The sequence below is a fragment of the Alligator mississippiensis genome, chromosome 1 (assembly GCF_030867095.1).
Source record: "Alligator mississippiensis isolate rAllMis1 chromosome 1, rAllMis1, whole genome shotgun sequence".
Classification (NCBI taxonomy): Eukaryota; Metazoa; Chordata; order Crocodylia; family Alligatoridae; genus Alligator; species Alligator mississippiensis.
The window spans coordinates 483,788,272-483,815,753 of NC_081824.1; the positions used below are offsets into that span (position 1 = coordinate 483,788,272).

The 27,482-nt window shown below is 48.1% G+C and overlaps 1 protein-coding gene across 1 annotated transcript; it reads right to left on the reverse strand.

Annotated features, from left to right (window-relative positions):
* Positions 1 to 477: 477 nt before the first annotated feature.
* On the reverse strand, positions 478 to 26,979 carry LOC132249251 (delta-1-pyrroline-5-carboxylate synthase-like). The gene is made up of 18 exons (XM_059723834.1): positions 26,847 to 26,979; positions 23,136 to 23,258; positions 20,989 to 21,212; positions 20,286 to 20,435; positions 20,077 to 20,181; positions 18,694 to 18,846; positions 18,137 to 18,227; positions 14,431 to 14,579; positions 11,154 to 11,298; positions 8,296 to 8,369; positions 7,442 to 7,541; positions 5,909 to 6,129; positions 4,838 to 4,975; positions 4,506 to 4,701; positions 4,223 to 4,344; positions 2,358 to 2,544; positions 1,943 to 2,038; positions 478 to 752 (listed from the first exon to the last, which is right to left on the reverse strand). Exons 2-18 carry the CDS (start codon positions 23,230 to 23,232, stop codon positions 571 to 573), a joined length of 2,430 nt encoding a protein of 809 aa, XP_059579817.1. The 5' UTR covers positions 23,233 to 23,258; positions 26,847 to 26,979; the 3' UTR covers positions 478 to 570.
* Between the last annotated feature and the right edge of the window lie 503 nt (positions 26,980 to 27,482).

Consider the following 27,482-nt stretch of genomic DNA (forward strand, 5'->3'; position numbering starts at 1 on the left):
AAGCATTCTGCCGCTGGAACATTTATTCATCGATTTACCTAACATTTAAGCGCAAAGTAAGTGTCAGAACATTCCAGCCCTTCCAAGAGCTGCCAAGATGCTAGGACTGCAGGGAAAGGGAACACGCTCGGCAATACAAAGTCTTCTCAGAAACAAAGCCCTTCAGACCAGGATGAGATGGCCAAGTGCCACAGGAAGAGATTAAGAGAAAGGAACAGGTCCACCCCAAAGCAAGTAAAGGTGGTTTACCAAAGGAGCAAGGGAGAGAAAGGGATGCAAAGGGGAGAGTCTCACTGTGCAGCTGGGATGGTCTGAGGACCCAGCTCTGGGAACAGGTGTCTACTTGCAGCCTCTATGTTTGTTGCTACATGGCGCTAACGGCGAGTAGGAGCAGGAACTCTCAGACAGACACAATTGTCTTTTCTTCATTTTACTGCACAGTGTCTAACCCCCCGGGGGAGCCAGAGCAGACAACTCACCTGAGGGCAAGTACAAACCCCTCCCCAGAGGCAGCTCTGGAGCCTGAGCATCCTCAGTAAACCTGTCGCACTCCTGGGCTCTCAGGTGCTGTCAGTCGGTGTTCCTCTGAGGGATGGGGAGGTTCTCATGAAGATATTTCATGCTCCCATGCTCTGAGAAGTCAGACACAACATGATTGTCCCCTCTCAGCAGCCACTTTGTAGTTAATAGTCCCTCGATCCCCACCGGTCCACGGGCATGGATACGAGAAGTACTGATTCCAACCTCGGCCCCTGCAGCAGCGGGAGATAGGAGCACAAGATGAAGCTGGGTTTTGTGCACAGTTGGCTCTTTGCTGGAAGGAATTTCTCTTATTGCTTCAGTGCTACACAGTTCTTGCATCTTTTCCAAGACGAAGAACAGCCAATAGTGCATCCTTTCCATCCCATTTCCCCCAAGCAGAACTCAGCTTACATTTTTTTTTAAAAAGGGAGGCAAAGTAACGTCTCTCTGTCTACAACCTGTTTTTCCGGAGTGAAACAGCCCTTATGGAGCCAGCTGGAAGCTTTTTTCAGAAATTGAAGTGACATCCTTACAAAGCAGAATCAAGATTCAGTTTGTGTTCTGAAAGTTTCACGCTCTGTAAAAAGCTCTGCCAGGATATACAGCAGGGATACTGCCATAACTGAGCAATATCCTACAGACATCCACAGAGCTTGTGACCAAGGCCATCCTGTGCATTGCTGCTCCAAGCAACAGTGCTTCCCTCACACTGAAGGCTCGCACTGGGAGCCTTCTGCAACTCCCACAAGGCTTTGTGAGAGGAGAGAAATGGAACTGCTCCTGGAATTTCTCAGGATACCACACCCCCACATACACAGCCCCTTTCGATTCTGGGACTGTAGTGGTCAGCAGCCCAGCCTGCGAATGCAGGTGAAAAGGTGTTGCACTATGCCAGACTGCATGCGTACACATGTGTGTGAGGTATTCATTCATCTCCAGGTCTAACGATCCTCACGGAAGAGACCACTGAATCCCCTCTGGAATTGAAGTGAAGACCATATGTTATCTAAGCATGGTCATTTTAGGGTCTTCTCCTGCTATGCACATGCACTAAACTAAACTTAACACCACACAGCCTCAAGGCTAGGGCCTTTAGAGGTTACTCAGTTCCACAACAGAACATCTTTTCTCCCTTCCTAACTGACTCGCCTTCCTAATTAATCCAGGTGGTACAGTGTACTTTCTGCTCCTGTCAAACTTAACTACACCCACCAGATTTTTATCTGCTAATCCTTTCAGCTGAAAGATCCAAATGTCTACTTCTGCTACAGTATCTTCTCTAAAATCCTTCCAGGAAGCTCTAGGCAGAGAAGGTACAGCCTCATCTTCCAGGATTCAGGCAGGTACCTGCTAGGTGTACAAATCCCAAATTCAAATCTGCAACCCAAGCAGAGCAAAAGAACTGCTCCTGCTCCCTTACCAAGCCCCAAGCGGTATCCATCGGAGAATCGGGTGCTGGCATTCCAGAACACGCAGGCACTGTCCACGTGCTGCAGGAAGTACTCTGCCGTTTTCTCTGAGGGAAACAAACTGATGTGAGCGTTCAGAGATCTTCAGTTATGTGCGCAGTGCAAGAACCTGCACAAACCAAGTTGTGCAGCACAGCATTAGGCAGATTCGTCATGACCAAACCAATACTGACAGCCCTTTCACCACAGCACACAGATGTCAACTCTACAGGTCTGCAGCCATGACAGTAAGAACGATCAAGAGAGGTTCTGTCCTAAGTAGCTTCTGGGCCTGGTAGCCTTACATGCCATGAAAGTGCACATCAACCACCAGTGCCTGAAGTTTGACAGCACGAGCTGATGCACTTTACTGTGCAGGGCACTGACCATTCTCTGTGACGATCACATCTGTGTGAGAGCTTCCATATTTGTGGATATGTTCAATGGCTTCCTGGACACTGTCCACCACCTCGATGCAGCATTCCAGGTCTCCGTATTCTGTACGGAGAGACTTCACTTCTGAAGGACTGAAAGTCAAGTAAGATGCAAACCTAGGGCCAGCATGAATCTTCACCTGCGAGGACAAAATATGCATCAACTCACCTCTCCAAACACCTTCCACACAGAACAGCTGCCCCCAAGTTAAATATTCCCTAGAAATAAAAAGCTGGCTGCAGCACAGATTTCTCGCCTTATGTAGACCCTATAGACAGTTTCAGGTCATAAAATGTAAAAGCCATTTCTGGGAATTTTATGGCTCAGGGAATTAGCAACAGGGTACTGAACCTGGGTCATGGCTGCCAACCAGCTGAACATGAACTGCCAGCACAATATGGCAGCTAGAAGATGTAACGTATTCCTTTAACGATGCATCAAGCAAGAGTAGAGAGGTGAGAGTACACCCAGTACAGCAGTGATGAAACCATTCTGGGAACACATGTCCAGTTCTGGTACCTTCACTTTAAAAGGAATGTTAAGAATTAGAGAGACTTCAGAGGAGAGCTATAAAGAATGAATCAGAAATACAGAGAAGATCCCTTACAACAGAGACTCAAATGCAATTTAGTTAGTTTAACCAAAGTGAAGATTATGAAGAGATTTCAGTTCACAGCCTGGCTGCATGAACAAGCCCCTGCAAGATCAGCTTGGATAAGTGAACACAGAGCATCAGCTACACCACAGTAACTGCTAGTGTTCCTGGTCTTGCCCTGCAAAGAAAACATAGTACTTGTGTCAAGCAAAACAAGGCAAGCTACTCTGAGTCTGTCGTGAAGCTAATGCTGCTGGGAGCCTGCAGAACCAGAGCTGGGTGTCTGTCTAATATTTATTCAACTGCCACTTGTTTGATACACAAATACTGAATGAAACTTCACATCCTTTGTGACAGACCGACACTACACTAGCTTAACAGCCCCTTCCCGCTTGCAGAAGGGAAGCCCAAGTCTGTGGAGAACTGCCAGTGGGGCTCACTGGGGAGCTTTCTGGGTCACGTGGTTTCCCTTGGACACATCCCCCCAGCTCCCCTGTCACCAACACATGTGGTCCCAACTTTCCCTCTGACCCTGTGTTTTCTGCACAAATACCCACAGCCTGCGTGTCCTAGTGACATAGCACCAGCTGTGTCAAGTGCCTGTTAATTAGCATTCAAGGTCTGAGCTGGGGGCTTAATCCTACAGCTCTCTGGAGCCCAGAGAAATTCAGCACACAACTACAAAGACTCCTGCACAGATGCTGCTGGAACTGCAATGTCTGCAAGATGCCGAGAAAGTCGTTCGAGAGCTTCGCTCTGTAGATCCTGCATAGACACGAGGAAAGCAGAACAGGCAGAACCAAGGACAGGTTGACAAGCATGGGTGTGGGGTAAGTCTGGGGGGAGGAAACAGTGCGAAACAGGGGGCAAAAACAAAGAAGGGACTTGAGTGTGGTTAAGATAAAGACGAGTGACAAACCTCAAGCACAAGAGGGGCCGATCTGGTGGACTAGCACCAGGACATGAAGAGTCGGGACCAAAAGCTTCTGCTTCCAGACACAGCAGAGAAAGGGAATACAAGCAGCACCAGAGAAGGACCGCGATGCACATCACAGCTCAGCAACACCAGGTTCATCTCTAGGCAGAACCTGAGGGTTGGGGGAGCAGGGCCCCAGAAGCCCATTTCTGTATACCGTAGCGCTACTGCAAATGCCCCTAACGTCCCAACCAGACTCCTAAAGGCTAGCAATTGTCCATAGCAAAACAGGCGGTGCTCACTGACCTGCTCCACTCTCAGCATGTCGATGATCTGATCAAACAGTGGGGTTCGCAGCTGGTCCCGGTGAATCAAGAGCGTCTCCAGAGCATTGCAAGCAGCAGGATATTCACACTTTGAGTCTCTGACTACGGTGCAAGAATGGACAATGGTTACAAGCTGCTCCTTGCACACTCTTTCAAGCCTTCCTAATGAGCAAGCCTGAGTATCATGTACTTATGAACCTATGTCTTAAAACAATACAGACATCTCAGCTGAACTCAAACACAAGAAGCCTCTCCCACCTTACCTATCCTTGTGACCTTCTCAACACTGGCATCTGCGTCCACATATACATGGCAGATCCCTTCACTGTGCCCCATCCCTGGGATCCCTTTAGCTGCTTTCTGGATGTCCCTAACAAGCTGAGATGACCCGCGTGGAATGATCAGATCTATCAGTTTGTCCAAGCGGCAGAGGTCCTCTACTTCCTCTCTGGTATTCACCTGTAATAAATAAGCAGCAGGTTTCTGAGGACTAAAGGAAGCTCACAGGATCTCTGCCTTGAAGCATTCACAAATGGGCTTCACTTACAGCACATGCACACATCTGCCAAATTCCAGACTGGCCTCCAGTACTCACCAGCTGCACTGCATCTTTGACCCCATGGATAGAAAGTGCTTCCTGTGTCAGGTGGTGAAGGATCTGATTGCTATGTGATGCCTCCCTTCCGCCTTTCAGCAATAAACCATTTCCACTGGCAATGGCCAAAGCAGACACCTGCCAAAGGGAGAGAAGGCATGAGCACTACAGAACATCAGCATAATGCAGACACCACCGAGCAAGTACCAGATTCCCCCTGCAGCCATGCTGACCCTGTTGGAGTCATACCGTCTTCCAGGCCACTCTGCCCAGGGAGCTATTTGGACAGACATAGGATGCACACAGCTCCAAAGCTAAATACACTTCATGGACAAGTCTCCAATGTCAAGGTGGTGCTGGCAAAGGGGCTAGCTGTGGATGGATGTCCCACTGCAAGGGGACACCAATGTATCACCAATGATACATTGGTTCCCCTCTGCACCAATCAGTCCTTCCAGCTGCCCGAAATCACTGAAGCTCTCCACGAAAGGAGAAGTCCTGCTTCTACTACAGTGCCTAAACTGCAAGGGTCTTTGTATACACCACAAAATTGGCCTTTAAAGCAGCTTAAATGCCCTTTTGCATCGCTTTAATGGCATTGCTGTTTGCACGCTCAGCAGTGTATTCCACTGTAAATGACTTTGTAATGTAGCAAGGTAAAACACCTTTGTGGTGTTTTAGTTTGCTACCTAACAAAGTGCAACAGTGCATGGGACGCTGAAACCCGACCCGTGCACCGTCCCCACCACCTTCTCCCACCACCAGCACACCCAACTGCCCTCCTGCCACCTTGCTGCTCTGCCCCAGGGCCAAGCCAGCCATTCCCAGGTGGCCGCACCCACAGAGGGAAGCACCGGGCCCCGCACTGCTCAGGGGCTTTGTGACCCAGCAGCAGCCGGTGCAGGCAGGCAGGAGGCCAGAACCTCAGTTTAGAGGAGTCCCAGCAAGGGAACCTTTCAGGAAACATTCAGGCACACGGCTGACCACCCCCTGCATCAAGAGAATCCTCCCCGGCTCCTCCCCTGGTAACAACAGGCAGCTGCAGCAGTTCCACGTGCTCTTGCTACGTACCTGTGGGAGGCAGTCTGGGCGGGACTCGAAGATCACCAGCAGGACACCAATGGGCACTGTCACCTGCTCCAATTCCAAGTCCTTTGCTATTCGCGTCCGGCGAATGACACGGCCCACACTGTCCTGCGAGGATGCTGCAATCTGGCGCAGACCAATGGCCAAGCTGTTCAGCTTGGACGTAGACAGACTCAGTCTCTTCATCAAAGGAAGCGCCAGTCTCCCTGGAAGAGGGGAAAGCGATTTAGCCATTCTGAACAAGCACCACATTTGTTGGAGACTAGACTTATGCATTTGGAGGAACCACTAAGTGTGAGCTTTAAAGGACAACAGTGGCTGGTCCTTGGTTCCTTGTAGACGTATCTACCATAGAGGCAGCTAGCTGTTGTTCAAATGTTGCAAAGATGCTCTTGCTAGGGATGCATGTAGGGTCTACCCTGGAAAAACTGAGGGGTCACTGCAGGAGAAGGAGGAGGACAGATATCAAGAAAGTGACACCCGACTCACTGAAGGGCAATGCAGCAACTGTGGCACAAGAGCCAAATACAGAGCTAGGTGTCTAACAGTGACTAGTATAAGGTAGAGAAGCTCAAGAAAAACAGCGATGGGTGAGACGGGCAATAGGAGTACACCCCTACCTTGGCCATGCTTGTTATTGGTGGGTCATTTCCTGGGGGTGAGATTATTTTGGCTCTATCAGTTTAGCAGCGAGTGTGCTCAGCACAGCTGCATGCATAGCTCACGCTCTGAAGGTGAAGTTTAAAGCAAGACACTTTTACTGACATCTCAGACATGACAGGAGAGCTCAATGTTTCTGCCCTTTTTAAAGAATTCCTGATGCTGCTAAAACAATAAACTCGTAGAAAGGCTTTGCTGTGAATGGATACATCCAGGCACAAACCCACTGCCTGCCCCAACCTACACTTTGCACACCTCTGTGCATCCTTCATGAAGGATGCAGGAGTATAATGTAGAAACGATTCATGATGTGAGCACAAGTCACCTGTCCCACATTTAGTCCATCCCAGACTTCTCAGAATAATAACCTGATGCTGATTAAAGGCATTGCACCAGTTGCTTAAAGTAGACTAAGCCTAGTTAGTACACGGATGTTGCTCTTTTTGGAGAGCGTTGCGTCACAGCTGGCTTGGCCACAAGAGATGGAATTCACCTCCATGGGGCACGGCATCCTGTGTTGGCCACCACTGCTAAGGAACATGAGGTGTTCGCCATGTCATGGCATCGCTCTCATGGGGACTTGGAGCACTGTCAGTTTTTGTACGTCACTGTTCAGCACATTACCTGGCTGTGGTGTCCAATGCAGAGAAAGTGTTTCCTACAACTTTCAGAGCTACAGCTGCCTGCACTCAGGGCTTTCAAGGTCTTGGATTTGCTCCTCAGTGGCAGCCAAGAGGAAGGTCATCCCACAGAGCTCATTCCCAAATTCCTCAAGCCCCGAAGCAGAGAACATTCCCATCTCCCTGCTCTCTTGTGCAGACCCAGATGCACTATGTCAATGTAGCTGGCACACGTTACCTTTGTTCTCAGCTTCTTCCATGTCTTTCTTGTTTGCCAACAGAATTTCTTCTCTCTGGTCTGTCAGTAAGTCAGCAAGATGATAGATAATATCAGCTCTCTAACAAGAATAAAAAAGGGAATTCCTCTTATCATGGTAAACTTGAAGTAGCTCATAGTACTCTGGCTTCTGGTCCCTTCCAGCTCTGAACGGCACATCTTTGGACCTCACAGTTTCCTCCCTGGTTTAGCCCCCAGTTCCCCTCAGAGAGCTGACGGCTCTCAGCTTTCTCTTTGCTAGAAGCGGGACTGTATCACTTACTCTGCCAACTCCATTTCTGGCCTTTGCATCTCTGCCTTTCAGGTCTCTGCCTTCTTTCCCAACCCCAAGAACCTCTCCCTTTAAGACACTCCTATTTGCAGCTATAGCAGCCTTGTTCTTCATGGTGGCTCCCCTTGATCCAACCCAACTGTAATGCTATGGTGCGCTCACTGGAGAACTGCACACAGGGGCACCCTACGGACATTGTGAGAATTCTCTTAGCGGGAGCAGCTGGGGCAGCCCACTCCTAGGTGCGTCTGAGGCATTGCCTACCGACGGTGAGAGTTTGTATTAAAATAGAGCAGTTATTTAGATGATGAAATACATATAAAACACAAGGATTCAAACATGCGTAACTTCCTAACCACAGCTCTGTAGCCCATCCACCATGCCATGCCCCTTCCCCTCTCCTAATACATTACTAAGTGATGAGCTTGACAGAAAAGCAAGAACACAAGCCCTTTCGAGCAGGGACTCATCTTAACTGTTTCCCAGAAAACATATTGCACATTTGTGGATTCTAGTAAGATCTGAGGTCATGTAGCCCTGTTACCTGTTCAGGTTGTAATGCTGCCAGGATCCTGCCACCAGCTCGAGCCATTTCAGCCTGCTGTTCTACAGTAGGGCCTATGAAAACAAGAGTGTGCACACTGGATATAATTTTAACTCCAAGTTAGAGCATATACAAAAACTAAAACTCCTCATCACAGTGACCATCCACCAGGCAAGAAAAGATACACTGGCTAAAACCTCTCACCCTTTCTCTCAACACATGGAAGGGTACACATGCGGTTTCATGTGCACATCCAAGAAGCTGCAACTATACCCATGCAGAAAGTGACATCAAAATCATGCCTAATTATATTCATGTTTAGTGACCTGAGGAAGAATGTCTTGCATTCAAAAGAAAGCTTGTCTATCTCATTTCCCAGCTACATAGTTGGTCCATTAAAAGATGTCACCCTAAGGAATCCTTGCCTCTTAAATATATTCAGGTAAGCTTGGGGACTTGCAAGCAACAGAAAGAGACAGAAAAATATTCCTAGGTAAAGACAGTATCAGAGTGGTAAAAATCTTGTAAACAGACAAAAACCATAAACAAAAACGTTAAGAGCCGGGAGCATATCCACCTTTCCTGATGTGTTCCTCCTCTGACCATCTCCCTGCTCTCTTGTGCAGAGCCAGATACACTATGTCAGTGTAGCTGACCCATGAGGATACCTTTGTTCTCAGCTTCTTCCTCGTCTCCTCTAACCCCACAACCCAATATCTCAGGCTCTTCACAATCCTTTGGCCCTCCCCAAATGATCTCTGTCATTCCAAGTACCTGCAGAGGACTTCTATACTCCCTCCTGTCACTTTTTGGCCTAGGTCTTCATCCACAGTAGTGCAATCTGTTAGCAGTGGTTAGAGTAAGGAGATAGCCTGGACTCCTAAGATCATTCCCAGCACTAGGAGAGGAGTAGGACCAAGTGTATTTGGGAAAGAAGTCAGACAAACTAGCATTTGTACCTAAAATGTTTGTCTAACATCTCTTCCTACTACTGAGTTGTTCCATTAAGAAATTGCCAAAACAAATCTAGCTTCTCTCATATTCCTTAAGCCATCACAACTACAAAGACCACTATTAAAATAGGCAAGGCACAACTTTCAGAGCTCAAAAAAGGAATTCTCAGTTAATACAGTATATCTCTTTGGGGCACTGCTGGGATTGGTTCTCAGTCCACTCAATTATTTTTAAATCAGCGTCTAGAAATAATACATTCATGTCCAAGGAATGTCTCTCTCTCAGACACATGGGATAGCAAAAAAGAAGGATAAGTCAATGCTAAAGAGATCTGATCACCTAAAAGGCAACATATCTTTTTCAAAGACATAGGAACAGAGAACATAGATTGTATCTATAGGAAAAAAGGATTGTAGTCTGAAAAGCAGTGGCTCTGAAAAAGGCTCAGGTGTTGCTGCAGAAGGCAAACTGAACATTCACTCCCAAGCTCAAGGTTTTGGGATAGCCAGCTAACACAATGCTTTGATGTACTATGAGGAGACCACCAAGTAGGATTAGAAAGAGATCTTGGTCTTACCAATGCCGTGCCAAGGTAACTTTCCAACCCCGTATGGAAGTTCTGGTGTCTCCATCTTATACGGATAAGAGAAAATGGCAGAAGGTCCAGAGAACAGCTACAGAAATGATTTACACTCTACAAAAGTGTGCCTTAAGATGAGAAGTTTAAGGAGTTCAGTTTTTTTAACTCACTAAAGAAAGGTTGAAAGACAATTTAATTATAGCCCATCAGTGGTCATACAAGGAGCATGCAAGGGACTCTATCAGATCATAGGACCATGGGAAAGTAGGGCTGGAAGGAAACTCACAAGGTCATCTGCTCAGGGTAGGATCATCGCTGACTAAACCATCCCAGGCAAGTGTCTGTCCAAAGTACTCTTGAAAACTTCCATGGATAGAGAGTCTACGACTTCTCTAGGCAGCCTATTCCAACTCTTGACCACCTCACAGTCAGAAATTTCCTCTGCTGTAGCTTGAGGCCATTGCCCCTAGTCCTGTCCCCCATGGCCAAAGGGAAAAGCCTATCTCCATCCTCTCAGTAATTGCCCTTCAGGTATTTAAAGACTTATCAAATCCCCCTTCAATCTTCTCTTCTCCTGAGTTTCTTTCAGCCTCTCCTCATAAGTCTCATCTCCCAGGCCCCTGATCATTTTTGTTGCTCAGGATAGGACACACACCTCAGATGCCCTCCGGCCAAGGAAACCAGGGGTCTTGAACCCACAGCCTTAGCCCCAGGAGGCCAGCAGGCACACTGCCGCAGCACAGCTACAGACCCTACACATGGATACACATCTTTTAAAAATGATCTGCTAGCCTCACAAAGTACATTTTTGTCAGTTTCTTACAGCTATAGATAAAGTTGTAACCCATCTTCATCCCCCTAGGAAGCCTTCCCCAAACCCCAATATCTACAAAGAATGCGAGAAGTGCCATACCAGCATAGGTGACTGGTGGGGGGGCACGTGCCCCCTGTCCCCTGAGACTGGCCGCCACCGCTGGCTTCTGTGGGCAGTCCTGCTCGCCCCCACCCCACCGCTGCTGCCAGCTTCTGTGGGCAGTCGCTGCTCGCCACCCTGCCACCGACACTGTCACCCACTGTCATCCCCCCCAGTCTCAGGAGGCACCAGTCACCCACATATGCCAGGTCAGACCAACTGTCCATCTAGCCCAGTCGTCTGTTTCTGACAGTGGCAGGAGACAGACAGCATATGTTACAAGGTAGATCTAGAGTGATCCATCCCTTGCCATGCTCTCCCTGGCATCTGCCACCATTGGTTTAGAGATGCCAGAAACCTTCAGCCCTTCACTCAGTCCTCATCTCCAAACTGCCCCGCATACCAGCTTACCTGCAGGTTTCACTTCTGAAAAAAAGGTGCCAACTTTTTTCCCTTCCACAATGTCCGTGATGACGTGGCCAGAGATCTTTGGGGGCGTCCCATTTGCAATGACCACAGAAGTGCCCCCTTGGAGGGCCCACAGAGCAGCCTTTACCTAGAAGGAAGAAAGCAAATACTGGGGGAAAAAAATCTTCATGCCAAGCAAGCATCTTCTTTCAGAGATTATCCCTGCTTCATTGTAGGATTTTAGATTGTAAATCCTTCATGACAGGAACCATCTCCTCACACACCTTTGGGAGCATACAAACACAGTGTAGGAGCTACCACAGGCTAACCCAGGTTGAAAATAGATCATTTATTCCTGCTAAGTTCTGTGGGCTGGAATCTAGCCAAGGCCCAGAATAAGAAAGAAATGCCTGACAGCATGCTGACAGAGGCTTTTTGAAGATACAAATCATAATAGTAACTTTTCCTGCACCTCTATTTCGTTGACACACAACAGCAAGCATTGTGCTGAGCGGAAGAGACCGTTTTCCTTCACAAGAGCTCTGCTGGTTTGTCCCCATCGTGTCATGCTCATCCAGGTGTCTGGAGTCCCTTTTTTAACTTTTGGCTTCCACCACTTTTCCTGCCAGCAGAAGGGTCACTGGTGTCTGTTCTCAGCACCGCTGGACATGCCTTTAAGGCATCGCTGCCCAACCAAAAACCAGCAGGTGATTTAATGATGGGCAGCACATCTGTCAAAAGTTCAGCCACATCCTTCCTCCACAATTCTTGGATTTTATCCTCTCATCTTTGGTAATTTGGAACTGTCAATTCTGAAACAGCACATACCGAGGTGATGGCGGTGACAAGGAAGAAGGATGAAGAGCTGACTCTCGAGACTGTCTGCTGCTGTCTGTCCTGTGCCCAGCATAATGACAGCCTGTTCTTGTTTGGTTCCTAGGCACCATCATAGACAATAAACCTGATTTCTATGTCCTTACCTTCCTAAATTACCCCCCTGAAGTCCAGTGACACCAGTGATTTTCTGAGGGTCTCCAGCTTCAGATCTTGAAGGATTGGGTACTGTTTCTATCTCTTTGGTAATGGCTCTTCAAAGTGATTTTAGTTCTTTGATTTCCCTCCCCAATTTACCTCATGTGCTGTACTCCTTTACACCAGTCTCACTGGGGCTGGATCGCTGTCTTGCCTTTCAGTTTCCTTTTGCATGCAAGAATGCGTGTTCTGACATGGCCATACCACATACAGTTTGTTAATCTGAGGCCTTCTATTTTTTTCATTTTTGGGTTCACACCCTTTCCACATGTTTCCTCAGTGTCTATTACTAAGTGCCCTATGCTAGGTGCTATTCAAACATGGAAAAACTGTAAGCTGCTTGGGAAAAGGACTCAACATGTTGAACAGGCAGATGGGTAACAAAAGGAAATGATGAGACAATATTGCTGATCTGGGATAGCAGCCTTAGCCCGCTGCCCGCCCAACTGCTTCTGAGTTCTTGTACACTTCATGTCAAAGGAGAGTTTGAAAGAGGGATGAAAAGGAGGGACCTTTGCAGATATGAACAGGGAACTCTTTGCAGATGGGCGGGGCAGCGTGGGAGTCTCCCGTCTGCAGTTTAGTGGCCAAGCACAAATTCTGATGTCTACGATGTTTAATGCAATTAAATTATGGGTCAACGTTTACTTGAAGCAGCTCATGTGTGATCCTTAATTTTTAAGACAGAATCACCTTTTCCCAGACTCCAAAGCAATCATTTCAACTGGAGAAGTGACTTCTTGACAAAAACTTCCCTATCCTGAGATACCATTGTTTATAAATTATTACACTGACATGAATCCATTCGCCATCACTTTTTTCCTAAATGGGCTGCAGGCAAGACAATACGAGTATATTTGTAAGTATGTCTGTTCTTATTGCTGTGCATATAAGGAGGAAGCTTTCTCAGACCCTGTTCAATCCTTCAGATACAGTTCCACTTCCTTAGCTCTATAGCTCTCCTCCAGTGCAGATGCACAGGACCCCCCTGGACTGGGAGACTGAGTTTTCCATCTGCTCATTACATTACGTTCCCCTTCTACTGCAGGACTCTCATTCCCCCCACCCCCCAACCCACCTTTAAAAAGTCTCTCACTACTATAGAGGGGTTTATGGATTTTTCGCCACATATACTGACATGTAGGGTGCTCATCTGGCATCCCATAATTTTCTCAGGACATTTCCCTGATCTCAGTTCACTTCATTTCAGCAATAATCCATCCCCACCTTGCCCATTCCTAGGATCTTCGCACTTACTTTTTTTTTCTAGTACTGACAATCCCAGCTGGTGCTTTGGGCAATTTGAGTGCTCCTATGCAATGGACAGTTTTCCACCAGCTCTTCATGCCAGAAGACAGCCACACTTTGCATACAGTGGAATTTATTTTGTTTTAGCTCTCCTATCCCCACAAAGTTACATTTGGGACTTCATTAAATGTAAAACTCCTTTCTCTATACCTCTTCCCATTTGTGCATTTAGATTCTGAAGTTCTCCTGGTCTTATTGAACCTGCATATGCAACTGGAAATATTTAAATAAAGCTACTGAAGAGGCACTGAACTTGAGCCTTCCAGCAGTTGGAAATACTGTAGCTTTTAAGACCTCCTTAGGAACTGGCTCATCCCCATCATGGAGATGCCCCTCCTCACTACATCCATACCAAAGGACACAATGGGTAGGTATGTCTATACGTTCATTAATGAGCTTAGATACTGAGCATTTAGTTTAGTACTTACCTAATGAAGTACTAACTAAATGAGCAGTAACTAGTTACTGCGCAGTAGCACTGGTGCATGTTTTTTGTGGTGCTTACTGCACAAGAGCTTAATAACACTGCACAACAGCGCATTAGCACAGTTTTTGACCAACACACTACTGCGCAGTAAGCTTCTCTTGCAGACACGTCCAATGTTCTGTTTTGCATGGGATTTAAAAACAAATCTCTGCAGGAAAAGGAACACTGGAGATGGGGAAAGTTCCCAAAAAACAATGAAAAGGTCATGTGCACGGTAGCGAAATTAACCTCTCTGTAATGGAACAAATGCGCAGATAAAGGACTAAAATACCCCAGAGTTCCTCTTTCAGAAGCCAGAAATGCGTCTATATACAGGAAGGAGACAGAGAGAATGGGTTAAACTCAATGCAATGTACACGTTTGTTCGAAAACAGACTTAGAGCAAGGCTCAAAGGTAAAGTGCATCTCAGACCATTTCAGAACATTGCTTTTCCCATATGAAAAGCAAGCAACATAGGCTCTAGAGTTTTCTCCTCCCTTGGCTTCCATGCCTCCCATTCCTACCCGGGATTTGGTTCCAAAGGTCACAGACTGCTGGTCTCCCGGGTAAAATATGTCAATAAGCTTCGCATCATCTGACCCCGGGGGGCTGTCAAAGAGTCCTAAAATGCAAATCTATTTGTTAGCTCTGTATATCTTTGGACTCTGTCGTTCAGGGGAACAGAACTGGGAGGGTTAGGGAGCTCTTCTCCATTACAAAGGTATGGGCACTGACCATTTACCACTGCAAGAGGACACCTGTGCAGGTCTCAACAAACCCAGCTCAGGACAAGGTTGTGAGCCTGAACCAGGAGGTGCTTGTCCCCAAAAATGAAGAACTTCAAAGTTAAGCTTAAAAGAAAGAGAACTAAACGCATAAAAAAGAGAAAGACAACATATCTGAAATGATAGCAGGAAGCCTGAGAAGCAGTGATGTTGGCAGATGCAATGGAGCAAGAGATGACAGAAAATGGGATATGAGCTTGCAGTGTGACAAGCCTGCAACAGAGCAGTATGAAGCTGCACATGGAAAGACATTAGCAAAGTCAGGGAGGGGACAGGCACCACTGCCATGGCCTCCAACAACACAGCAGAGCACCATGTTTCACAGAGGTCTACAGGTGGGAGATAGTTCCAAGAAGAGCAATGAAAGGTCAAGTAATGCCAACCGCTCCAGGGGACACAAGAGCAGAATACACAAACGAGCCTGCTTGAAAAAGAAATGACATTTTAAGTTGACTGACTTCTAGTTTTCTGCCCCTTTAAGCATCTCTTACTGCCATCTCACCAGAAATGCCATAGAAACACCCACTAGAGAATCATTAAAGCAGCACACGCAGGGATATGCACTCTGCATGTATGCATGCAGCCTGTGCTGCAGGACCTTCTCCTTATTCCCTGCTCAGTAGGCAAGTGGAGGATGATAGATGAAGCACAGATCCAGTAAATTCCTGGTTTGTGGTTAAATAAGTTTTGCCTAAATCCACTGAAGTCAATGGAATGACCCTGGTGCAAGTCTGCAGTGACAGAACACATCTGTGCATGCAGAAGCTAACCAGCATGAAGCAAAGGTGAGGGCTGTGCAGGGGGCACTTGTTCAAGGAGGGAGTGCATAATTAGGGCTGGGGTTCTTTCTTGAAATAATCAGTTCGCTAATAGCACCTCCAGCCTCTTTATCTTTCCTCTTCACTTCTCATAAGTGTAAAACTTGATATTGGCCCTTTGCTTAATTTTAGCAAGCACCAACCAGTCGGCACATGTAAAACTAAATTCTTCAGGAGGGAAAGGCATCATGATCTGCTATGGATTTTAGGGTTTTTTTCTGAAAAGACAGTAGAAGGATCAGCAATATGGAGTGGGCTATGGGATACGAGCTACAGCACTCGAGCTGCAAAGCATCTAGAGATGGCCATTCACTCTCCCTTTCTGTAAGGGCCACCAACTGTTGTAACTGGTAGGCTGTTCTTTGTGGGAAGAATATTTTCCTCTTTGGAAAGTGAACAGCAGGAACCTCTAGTTATTTGACTGAGTGAAGACTGGCTATAAGGAAGCCCAACAGTTAACATGTGGCTTTGGGGCTCTGTGAGACCCTGACACAAACACACGTTTGTCGTTTGAAGGTTACTCTCACCACACTCTAGCCAGCAGGTTAACTGACAACGCCAAAGAAACATGGAAAAGTCCAGGCACAAACCTTTGTTCACTATTCATTGCTTTTGTTTACAGGGCAAGCAAGGACCCCAGCCAGACAGCAACCCAGAAAATCAGACTCAGGGGGCAGAAGCTCAGAGGTTCCACCTGCTGGGGGCTGGGGCAAAGCCCTTGCCAGGTCAGGCTTCATGTTCAGCTGTATTCTCTGCCCAACAGTACTAGTGCTAAATACATACGTATTTTGCACGAGCTGTTTTCTATCACTGATTTTACTACCAATTGCTGTTTGCAGAAGGACTTGCCAAAGGTAAATGCAACTAGTAAACAGGGTGGCACAGCCTGGAGAGCAAAGGGATGATGCGGTTCCACTCAAACACGGGTGCAGGATTGTCAGTAGAAGGAAGCATCCACTGAAAGACTCAGAGACAATACTGCCACAGCTCATGCCTGAACTGTAACACATTTCATCATGCAAAAGTGAACAGGTTGCAAGTCAGTGCCTAATGGGTCACTGTTTACAACAGAACATGTCACTCAGCCAAAAAACAGTAATTCTGATCAAGGAACTGGAAAATAGAAAGGCACAAGTTCTGAGCATCTGGGAAGGGGTCAAGGATCTCTAAAACTGGCAATGTCTGCAAGCCCCAGGAAGGGTAATGCTTTCTGGAAGAGCAGACTTGTCCAGCCACTCCCCAAATTAAAGTAGATTAGCCTCCGAGTTTCACCAGGGATCCTAAGCATGCACACATCATCAGCCAACAGGCACCCATATCAAATCCACACTTCTAATGAAGCTGGGTAGATAAAAGTGACCAATCACACCTTGGTTATGGAAGAGGGTCTCTGCAAATGTATCATGCCCTCCCTCTCCTGTGCTCTCCTGACCAGGTGATAGGACAGTAGCTATTGGTCAATGTGTCTCAGCACATCAGAGTTTGGGCCCAGGGCTGTGCAATGCTATGCTTGGCACATATACACACCATTGTCACTGTGGTAAAACCTTGCACTGAGCCAAGCTTCAGGAGCCCCAGGATGGAGTTAAAATACGAACAATTATAGAATCACAGAATCGTAGAACACGAGGGCTGGAAAGGACCTCAGGAGGTCATCTAGTCCAACTGCCTGCTCAAAGCAGGACCATCCCCAAGCATCTTATCCTAGCCAAGGCTTTGTCTAGCCAGGTCTTAAAAACCTCCAAGGACAGTAACCACAGTCTCTTTGGGTAGCCTGTTCCAGTGCTGTACTACCCTCCTCATGAGAAAGTTCTTCCTAACATGTAACCTAAACTTCCCTTGCTGCAACTGGAGACCATTGCTCCTTGTTCAGTCATCTGCCCCCACTGAGACCGGTCCAGATCCATCCCCTTTGGAACCACATTGCAGGTAGTTCAAGGCTGCTATTAAACCCCGCCATAATCTTCTCTTCTGCAGACTAAATAAGCTTAGTTTCCTCAGCCTCTCCTCACATGTCATGTGCCCCAGCCCCCCAACCGTCTTGTTGCCTTCCGCTGGACTCTCTCCAATGCAGAAGGACAGCTCATATGCTAATGGAGCTACAGCAGGATCCGGTTGGACCCTCAGCCCACTTTTACACTAGTGGCCCAGGCTGTATTTTTTAACCTCAAGTTGGCAGTCAGACATACAGAAGTAATTTCCAACCCATCTAAAATAATTTAACCAATATTACAGAGAAATCCCAAAACTCTAGAGGGCAAACAGCCCTTTCTTGTCTTACTACGTCGTTTCTGAATTTCAATTGCACTGTCCCTGAGATCCAAAGTGGATGACACAGCACTTTGCAAAACATTGTACTTTATCCAGTGCTAGGCTCCACTCATTGGAGAGCTCCACCTAGTCCTAGCCTTGAAGAGTTTACTCTCACAGAGAGCATATACAGACAACAATAAGGATACAATATACAGGCAAAAGTGAAGGAGATTAACATCAGCATGCATCTTGCAGGTTATGACCTCTGTAGGGAATTTAAGGGAAAAAACTACTTGTGTAGTCAAAGTTGAAGGACTACGTACCTTCCACGTCCGAGAGAACAATTAGGAGATCGGTCTTCATTTCTACCGCCAGTCGTGCTGCCAAACTATCATTATCCTTCACGCTAATGACCTGGAATGCATTGAGAGGTCAGCAATGCTACCTGGGTGAAGCTAGCAAGCAGAGCCATAGCCATGCCCAACAAAGACAAGCCACATCAGTGCTACCATGCACCTTTGAGAAGCTTTCTCCATGCAGCGCCAAGTTTTCTGGATGCCATCCTTGTTGGTAGGTAACTGAACACACTACTGGCATGCAGCAAGTAACAGCCAAACCACGTCATGCCCATACCTCCGTCCCATCCTTTCTCCCTCACTGAGCCCTGCCAGAAGCCAGCCATGGCAGACCGTGTCCCCTGCTCTGCTGCCCCCATTGTTCTGTTGTGCTCTACGTGTCTCTGTTCAGCCCCAGCATTGCCATGCTTTTCTTTAGTTCTTACATTGCAGCTTTCCCTGCGGAGGTTAGTGAGCCAAGCCTTCATGCTCCAAGCAGGGCCACAGACCGGATCTGCCCCCTGCAATACTTTACCCACATTTACCCCCTGCAGATCACTGTTTGGCTCTGGAGGTGGAACAACAGCGTCATTGGTGTTAATGATGGGGACAATGTTCATTCGCAGCAGCTCGTGCAATGTCCCATTCCGGTTCCGGCGTTTCTGCTCATCATGGAAATCCAGGTTGGTGACTAAGATCTGAAAGGAGGAAAGACTTCCAGCAGGAGCTTTGTGCATGGCCTTTCTGGCAGATTTTTGCCTTACACCCTTCTTTTCTCACCAGGCATTGAAAACTGGCTGATGAGGACTGGGAGGCACCATGCAATGCTGCAGAAGTCTCTGACCAGAAGAACATCTGGGAGTTCTGCTTGCACAACTAGCCAAGTGTTTTTAAATAGAAGAAATTTAATTTTTCTGCATATGAGGACAGAAGACCCATGTGCACACCAGCCAGGACAGAATCCAGCCTATTTCTGCATGGCTGCATTTACTCTGCAGTGCAGGATACTTATTTCATGAGTGAATTTAGCACATCCTACTTCACAGAACATGCAGAAGTCACCTGAGTGACATGGTGCTTTAAAGATCTCAACTACCACAGGGATGTGGTTGATACAAGAACCTAGAGGTGTTTACACAGGCTTGTGCTGTACTTGAGCGTAACCCTTGCAGACTATCCAAGATAAACAGACAAAGCCCACATTCCTATAGTAGTCCAAGCAGTAGTGTACCACTATCTGTTAGAGATGTCCATGGCCAGGTACAGGAAACCCCCGCTTAACGCTGTTTCGCATAGCACTAAGTCACTATAATGCTCATTTTAAATTGATACCTGATTCCACTTAGCGCTCAGCAAGTTTTGTTATAATGCTTATGGTCGCCATCTTGGGTCATTAAAAACACTTGCGGTGGCTGTTTTGGGTTGTTAAAACTTTCGGTTTTGCTTCACATTAGTTTTGCTTAACGCTCAGTTTTTCAGGAACCAGTGAAGAGTGCTAAACAGGGGTTGCCTGTATATGCAGTGGAGAGGTTTCAGTGAACAGACAGTCCATATTAGACTGTCTAAATGTTCAGTCCATTTTAGAGGGACTCTCCACATGGGTACTCTCCACATTTAGCATGGCAGTCCCAGTTCTGTTTGTGATCCTTAGGTCCTTGCCCTAATCTCATCTCACCAGTTAGAAAACAAATCTAGACACAATGCTATTTCACCCTACTTATAGTAGAGAAGTTGATCTAAGTTACCTTTAGCTGAACAAGCTCTTGTGCCAGCTGTCACTCCCACTGCATTACAACCCTGCACAAGTGGGACTGAAGCAGAGGTCTGGGATGGCAGTAAGTGCAACACAGATACTCTAAGAAGTCAGAGCAATAAAACAGCCTGGAAGGATTGTCAAGATGCATCATGGGATAAGTGCACCTACTCACCTGAGCTGCACAGATGCTGTACTGCGTGAACATGGCCTCATACAAAGCCATCAGTCCACTCTGCCCAGCAGCTGCACAAGCTCGTGCCTCCAGGACCGGGATAGCCTGCAAAGACCAGAGAAGGCCCATCAGTTGGCACACAGGTGGGGACATGAGCAACCTCTGCCTCACATCCCTCCAGAGGCCAGGTGCCTGCCTTCACCATGTACCATGTCCTTCAGCTGGTTCTGCCCAGAGTGCAAGGCCTGTCGCACGCTCTGGGAGAGCAGGATCTCATGGCGCAGTCGCTGCTTGCCAAAAGCCACGGCTCCACTGGTGACAATCATCATCTCTCGGCCCTGGTTCTGAAGCATCGACACCTGCAGGCAGGGAGAAAAGAGGGAGATCAGGCCCAGAACAGGGCAGCTGCCGGCTTGCCAAGATGTCCCTCCCCCACTTCCACCGTACACAGTTTGAGTGTACCACAAGCTCAATGATTTCTGAAGCCCAAAACCACCTGCTTGCCCAGAGAACAGGCGCAAAGTTATCCACGTCATAGGTCGTGATGCCCTGACCAACATTCACTAGGACTCTAATCCATGGTAATTTTCAATATCCAAAGGGGCACAGAAGATCATCTCTTCCCATTTTAGCAAAGTCCAAAACCTTTCCCCCCTTCCTGATGGTTCCTCCCTCCTCTGCACTGGGCAGAAACTCCCTTGGGGTTTCTGCTTTATCCCCTAGGCTTCCCTTACACATATTAAGGCACAGGCTGTCCCTGCTGCCCCTTCCTCTCTAGTACAGTTTTCAGTTGTGCCCTGTTACAAGAGCAGCAGAAGTTTGTGTGGAAGTTTTGAGGTGTAATTTACAGCTGGAAGGGGAAGCCGACTAACCAGCTTGAGAAGCACAAGTCATTCTTAGTCACTAAGTTACCTGCTCAACAATGGATGCCAGCCGCCCAAGAGCCAATCCACACTCATCTCCACGGGTGACCACAGCACTGCCCAGCTTCACCACGATCCGCTTAGCGTGCTTCAGTTCACTGCGGTGAGCAAACGACTTGCCGTGCGTCCGGCTGAGTGGCACAGTGATGAATGGGATGTTGCTCCAGCAGCGGACAGAGCCATTCTTCAGCACCCAGTTGTGGGCAGGGAGAGCTGTGGTTTCAAAACAACATGGAAGACTAGAGAAAAGCCTGTACTTCCCAGCCACAGAACCCACAATGTGGAGAACCTAGGTATGGACCCCTCCCCTCTCTCACCACCCCTTACATACCAAAAACTTCCCCTTCCCCAAATCTAAGGGGTCCATAGCACACACTCAGGGCTTACCACCCAGCCACTTCAATGCACTCATCCTCCAAATAACTGCTTGAGCGTAAGTCATTCCTAAGCAACATGTTGGCCAGTGAATCTGAGGTACAGATGAGGAGGCTTGTTGAAAAGCTACTGAGCTGAGTGCCTCTTACATAACTTAGATGGCTTTGGAAACTGCTTTAGCTATAGTGCTTGGTGATGCATGCAACTTGACTCAATAGAAATCAGAAACTGCAGCCAGCTGGGTCAGCCGTTAGATAAGGCTAAGGCAGAAGAGAAGCAGGGAATGGGAGCATTTTTCTCTCTAAAACAGCACTACCCCACTGAGTCAGCACAGTGTTAAGGGGCACTGGAAATACATCAGAGCTAAATGGTGCTGCAACAACAATCCTCACTAGCTGTCGAGTCTGTAAATATCCAGTGGTCCCTTTGCAACAGTCAGGAAATTAAGTCTGAAGTTCTAGCCAAATTTTAACTGGCTGAAGAGAGGAAATGTCATGGTATCCCTGCAGTTTCTGTATTGTAGAACAGGTCTAACTTTAAAATGCCTGGAGAGACCAGACACAATAATCTAGAAACACTGCTAGTTACAGACTTCATGCTGTGATTTGCAGTATTACCACTGTTGCTCATCTCAGCATAGCGTCTAGCTGCAGTAGGGGGAATCTGTGCCCGCTGCATGGCCTGAGGCTTCTGGTGCAAGGAGTCTGCCCAGCAGAGAACAGCAACCAACACACTCAGCCATGCATGCCCAGAGGTAAGAGCCAGGCAGATTACCTCCACGTGTGCATTCAGATTGCGATGAAGAATCTTCACATTTGTACCTATCCACACAATTATAGGCCTCCTGCCCCAGAACCTTATGCTTTGTCTAGGGGGAGCAGAGGCATCAAACTGCCTCACTATGCTTTCTTTTGTCTGGGAGAAAGTTAGGTTGAAGGTACAGAAGAGTTTGATAAAGAGGGAATTCCCTGCCTAACCAGCACATGAGGAGACTTATGATCCCCACCGTCACCTCAGAAAGCACAGAACAAGTACAAGCATTCTTAGAGGCCACATGATTTCTTGGCTGGAGTTGCTAACTGTCTGAATGAAAACAGCGATAGCTGCAGCACCTGGCTGAATTATCACTGGACTGAGGAAGGAAAGCTGCACTGATCTCTTTGGCTGCGATTCATTCCACTGTCCTTCACAGCTGAATGAAGGGAAAACAGTGCATTAACTGCAGTGTGGAGTTAACTGAGGCCCCTGCCAGACATTATATTTAAGGCACAATTAATCAATTAATCACATCATAAAGTGCAACTCAGCCACATGTTCATGCAAGTAATGGTGCAGCAAAAAACAAAACCAACCACAAAACTATTACACACACACACACACACACACACACACAAAATGTACAATAATTTTGTGGCATTTCAATTGCACCCCAAAATGAATCTGTGGCCAGGTGGACCGCACTATCAGCTGATGGGCAGCAGTATCAGAACCACAACAGAGCTCAAACAGACTGACTGTTGGATCCTTTGTGGGTGCAGATGGAGCCTGCTGTCCCCCAACCATTGCACTGAGAAGCAGGGCGTGCCTGGGGTGTGGCCCCTGATCCCCAAAATCACACATCCTGCCACACATGTGGTACAGCAGGAGGCATGATTATTGAGATCACAGATCAGATCCAATCATACCATTAACTAAACATCTGTGAGCACCCCAACTGGCACTGCTAGAAACAAGCCCTAGAATGCTCTCTGAGATACGTACAAGGGCGGGCAATAGCTGCGATGGACCATGGTGAGAAGAGAAGGGACCGTCCAGGGGCGTGGAAGCAGGGGCTCAGAGCAGCTCGACACAGCATCATGAGACACCCACGAGAACTACTGATGCCTACAAAATAAAGCAAGGGAGAGACAGAGAGATTCATTAGTCTTGGTGACCCTGCCTCCCTATCCCTAATAGGGAACCGTGTTCAGTCCTGCACACCAACGTATCCCAACTTGCATGCTGTCCTCTGCAGTACACAACATGTTCACAAGTGGGGGAGTGGTTCAGACGCAGACTGGCTGGACGATACGCGCTCAACTCAAGAAGTGAATGAGCAGCACAAGGAAGGGCCAGGGGGGAGGGAACAGGGAGGCAGGAGTGGACTGGGAGCCCTTCCTTTGGATGGAGCAGAGCTGAACAACACTAAGAGAAGAGCTGTGACATGCTGACAAGCTCCTTGTGGCCTAGGACTCAGAACTCCTACTGCGGGTGGGGGCTTCTCAGTTCACATCCTCTGCAGCCTCCCACACCTGGGTCAAGGGCTCTGGGCTTGTGCATTTCTGCCCTACCCCTCAGCCCCCAAATGTTGACCAGCTACATCCCAAGACAGCTCTGCTGAAGGCTGGAACTACCCCAAGGGTATGCGTAGGATCAGAAGAGAGCGTCATAATAACTTTAGGCCAGCTTTTCCCACTTGGGGAGTCAGGGTCCTAAGGGGCCCAGGAAAGTAATCAGGCACTGAAAATACTGCTAGTTTTCACTCCTCTGCTCCCTGCTCACCCCTTCCCGGTCACGGGTTCTGTCACCTTCTCAACACACGCGAGTTGTGCATATTTTGTTACCACTGACATATTTATTCTTTTACGGTACAGTCAGCCTGACCAATCCAGTCTGACCTCCGGCCCAAACAAGCCAACAATCTCAGATGGCACCTTCTGCATCGAGCCCCCAGCATCACCTGTCAGTCTGGTGCAAAGTAAACTGCTCCAAACAGTCTAAGGCAGGGTGGCCACCATGCAGCACAGCTGCCACAAGTGGCATGTGCAGCCTGTGCATGGCACACGGCAAATCAGGGAGGGAGCAGGAAACCGAGCAGATCAGGCAGGGAGCACACAGCAAAGTAGCAGGTTGGGCAGAAGGGGATTCAAGTGACAGTCAGAGAGGGCACAGGGCTCATCTGGGACTTGCTGGCCAGAAAGGTTGGCCCCCACTGATCTAGTGAAAAGCACCTTCACGCTGCCCAGGTACTACAGTGAACGGCATACACTTTCCCGAGAGGAAACACGCCCTCTCCTGGTTCACACATGAGTGCTAGCCAATAGGAGACTGTCCTTGGTGAACAGCAGTGAGACACCCCAGGTCCTGACATACAGGCCGGTGTCAGAGGCAGAGCAGTGGTACCCCTTCCTGAGACACTGTCCTGGGGCGGTGAATGGAGGCATGGAAAGGCATGTCTTCAAGGCTAGTGTCCCAGTCTGTTCTCCAGCCCCAAACCTGAGTTTCAGCTGTACAAGAGGGTCAGTGCAGAATGGCACTGGCAGAGGAAGGTTATTCCGATTCCCTGAGCTACACCAGAAAAAAAGCATCTGCACCTGAGAGAGCATGACTGACAGACAGACAGAGGGAGGAAGGTTCAGCCACGTGGGAAGGGACCCAGGACAGCTGCTCCAGCCAGCACCCAGGCAGGCACTCTTAGGGTACATAAGGGGAAAGGGAAGGAGAAGCTGCCCTCGTGTCTGAGCATATGTCAGACAAAGCCTGATTACCTCTGGTATTTACAGTCCTCAGCAATATCTCAATGCACTTTCCATTCTGCACGGGCACCACGCCTGGCCCAACACAGTCATGTCAGGACTGAGGCTGCACGGGCATGCATCACTGCTGCGGACTGCGTAGAGACTCCTGGAGTCCTGACACTGGCAAAACGAACGCCAGCAGCTCCGCTGTAATCAGAAGCATTCTTCCCACTGGTCCCTACCTGCTCTTGCAGATACTGTCCCACTCGGAGTGGAAAGCAAGGGGCAGCACTGTTGCCCTTTATTTTGCAGATGGGGAATGGAGGCACTGAGAGAAGCAAGCATCTTCAAGGCCAGGCATGGAGTCTGGGGAAACAGAGAAGAAGACCTGGGAGTGCCAAGTCTTAAGCCAGCACCGTAATCACAGGATCACCAATCTCCTACACAAAGAACTTCACTGTACTACTCTCCAGCAGCAAAGCAAACCCAATGTCTCTGGAAACCTAGTTTTTCCTGACGTGGAAACTGCACCTTCATGTGGCAGTAGTTTCATTGCACTGAGTTTCCTTGTCTACATTCACAAAATGAAAATAGCACCTACAAACAAGCAAACCTGCATTTATCGCAAACGTCCCAATTGTTTCAGGTGCAGCAAGTAACCTTAAGGGCCACATGCCACCAAAAAAATTAATCCTTTCCTTAAGTGGTTCTCAACCTTTTTAGATGCGAGACACCCTTCCACAAACTTGAGGTACACCTCAGAAAATGCCAGCTTTTAGTTTTCACTCATTATTTGACTGCAGAAAAATAACAGCAAGTCTTCTGCTGAAAAGAACTCAGGAAGACAACAACAGGCCACAATGTTTTTAACACTCTGAATTCCTGGTTGGAATCTCTGGGTTTATCTTCTGAATCATGTTTGAACACCAAACAGCATAGGCGACACCTCGGGGAACACATGGGGACGCGTGCCTCCCCCCCCCCCAATTTCTGGGGGGTCTGTGGAGCATCCACAAAAGGTGGCTGTGCTGCTGCTGCTCCAGATACTCCTGTGGCCAGACCAGCAGCAGCAGGCGGCAGCCCAATATCAGCAGGCACAGCCTGCTGCAGCTCCCCCCGCGGCCAGAGGCCACCTGAGCACCAGGAACAGAGCGTGGCCAGGTAGCGGCGCCTCATCCCATCTCTGCCGCTGCCTCAGGTGGGATCTGAAGGTGCTGCAAGACTGCAAGATCCATTCCCCAGTTTTAGGGGTTTGGGACTAAAAAAAAAAGGTTGACAGCCAAATTGTGCCCCCCCCCCTTCACTATCAATAGTTACACTGCTAACATTGTGTGGCACCTTGTGACACTTGAAAGGGTCTCAAGGCATCCCAACATGCCACACTCCCTTGCCTGGGATTCACTGCCTTGACAGCCTGCTCTACACCAAGACAAATGAGAAAAGTCAGCTATTAAAGCTAGCTGTATAAACAAAGTTATCATCACCCAAAAACAGGTCTCAGAAGAAAGCTTGATCTGACCTGCAGCTAGTCAATAAAAGTTTGCCCAGGTTTCCTAATGGTTTAAATTGGCCAGAAATGGACAGTGCAGAATAGGAAGCATGCCCCAAACAGACATGTTTCTTTTCCATTAGAGAATTTGCATGGTGAGGTTCTGCAATGCGCTTTCAATCCAAGCATCTCATAGACAAGACTATTCTGCTGCAAGTTAAGCATTATTTCTGTTTATAAATGGGAAAACTGGCAGGAGCGGTTTAAGCAATATGCCTACAATCAAATAGCCAACTGCAGTAGATTTAGGATCAGGCCCCAATCCCTGGTCAATGGTCTTCTATGACCTGCGTGGGACAAGCTTTGACACGGGGGCAAACACCAGTGCCCTCCCTGGCATAGTCAAGCAGTTGAGCTCGCTATCCAGAACGCAGGGCAAAAGCAAGCAGCAACATAGCAAGAGCATCACGTGCAGGTGCCACTCACTGTGTGCCGTGCAGAGGCTTCTGTACCTGACACTTCCGGCTGAAAGCCTGATGAGAAAGATTTCAGACAGAAGCAGCAGCTGCTGTGAAACCAGGAGTTGACACAGACCGAATTTCTGCCAGCTCGGCCGAGGCGTGATGCAACTCAGCAGCCGCCAATCCGAGGTCCTGGCAGCACAAGCCACGTCCCTTCCAGCAGCACAGACAGAGCTACCCTGCGGCTGATGTAATGTCAGGCCCAGCTCTTCCCTGTGGCTGCAGAAGCACGTACACCTCTCCGCCCAGCTGATGTAACTCTGCTCCACGTTGCAGCACAAAATCCAGAGTTTTAAGGTTGCTGTGTCAGTAAGAACTTTGTGCATGGCAGCCCTGGTGCCACGGGCAGTCCTGGTCCCACAACTCCGGCACAAGCACCCTGCTCCACACCCAGCTTCCCTTGACCTTCATGCTCTTCATTTTCAGACCCGCTGAGCCACTGATGGTGGCAGTTGCGTGCAGCTCCCTCCGTGCTTTCAAGGGTAGTGTGGTCTTTGAATCCACCCTTAGCCCAGCTCTCTCCTTTTTGATTGCATCCAGATCCAGCCCCTATCCTGTTCCACAAGAGGGGAGGCAGTTTGTCCTATTTACTCCCCTCTGC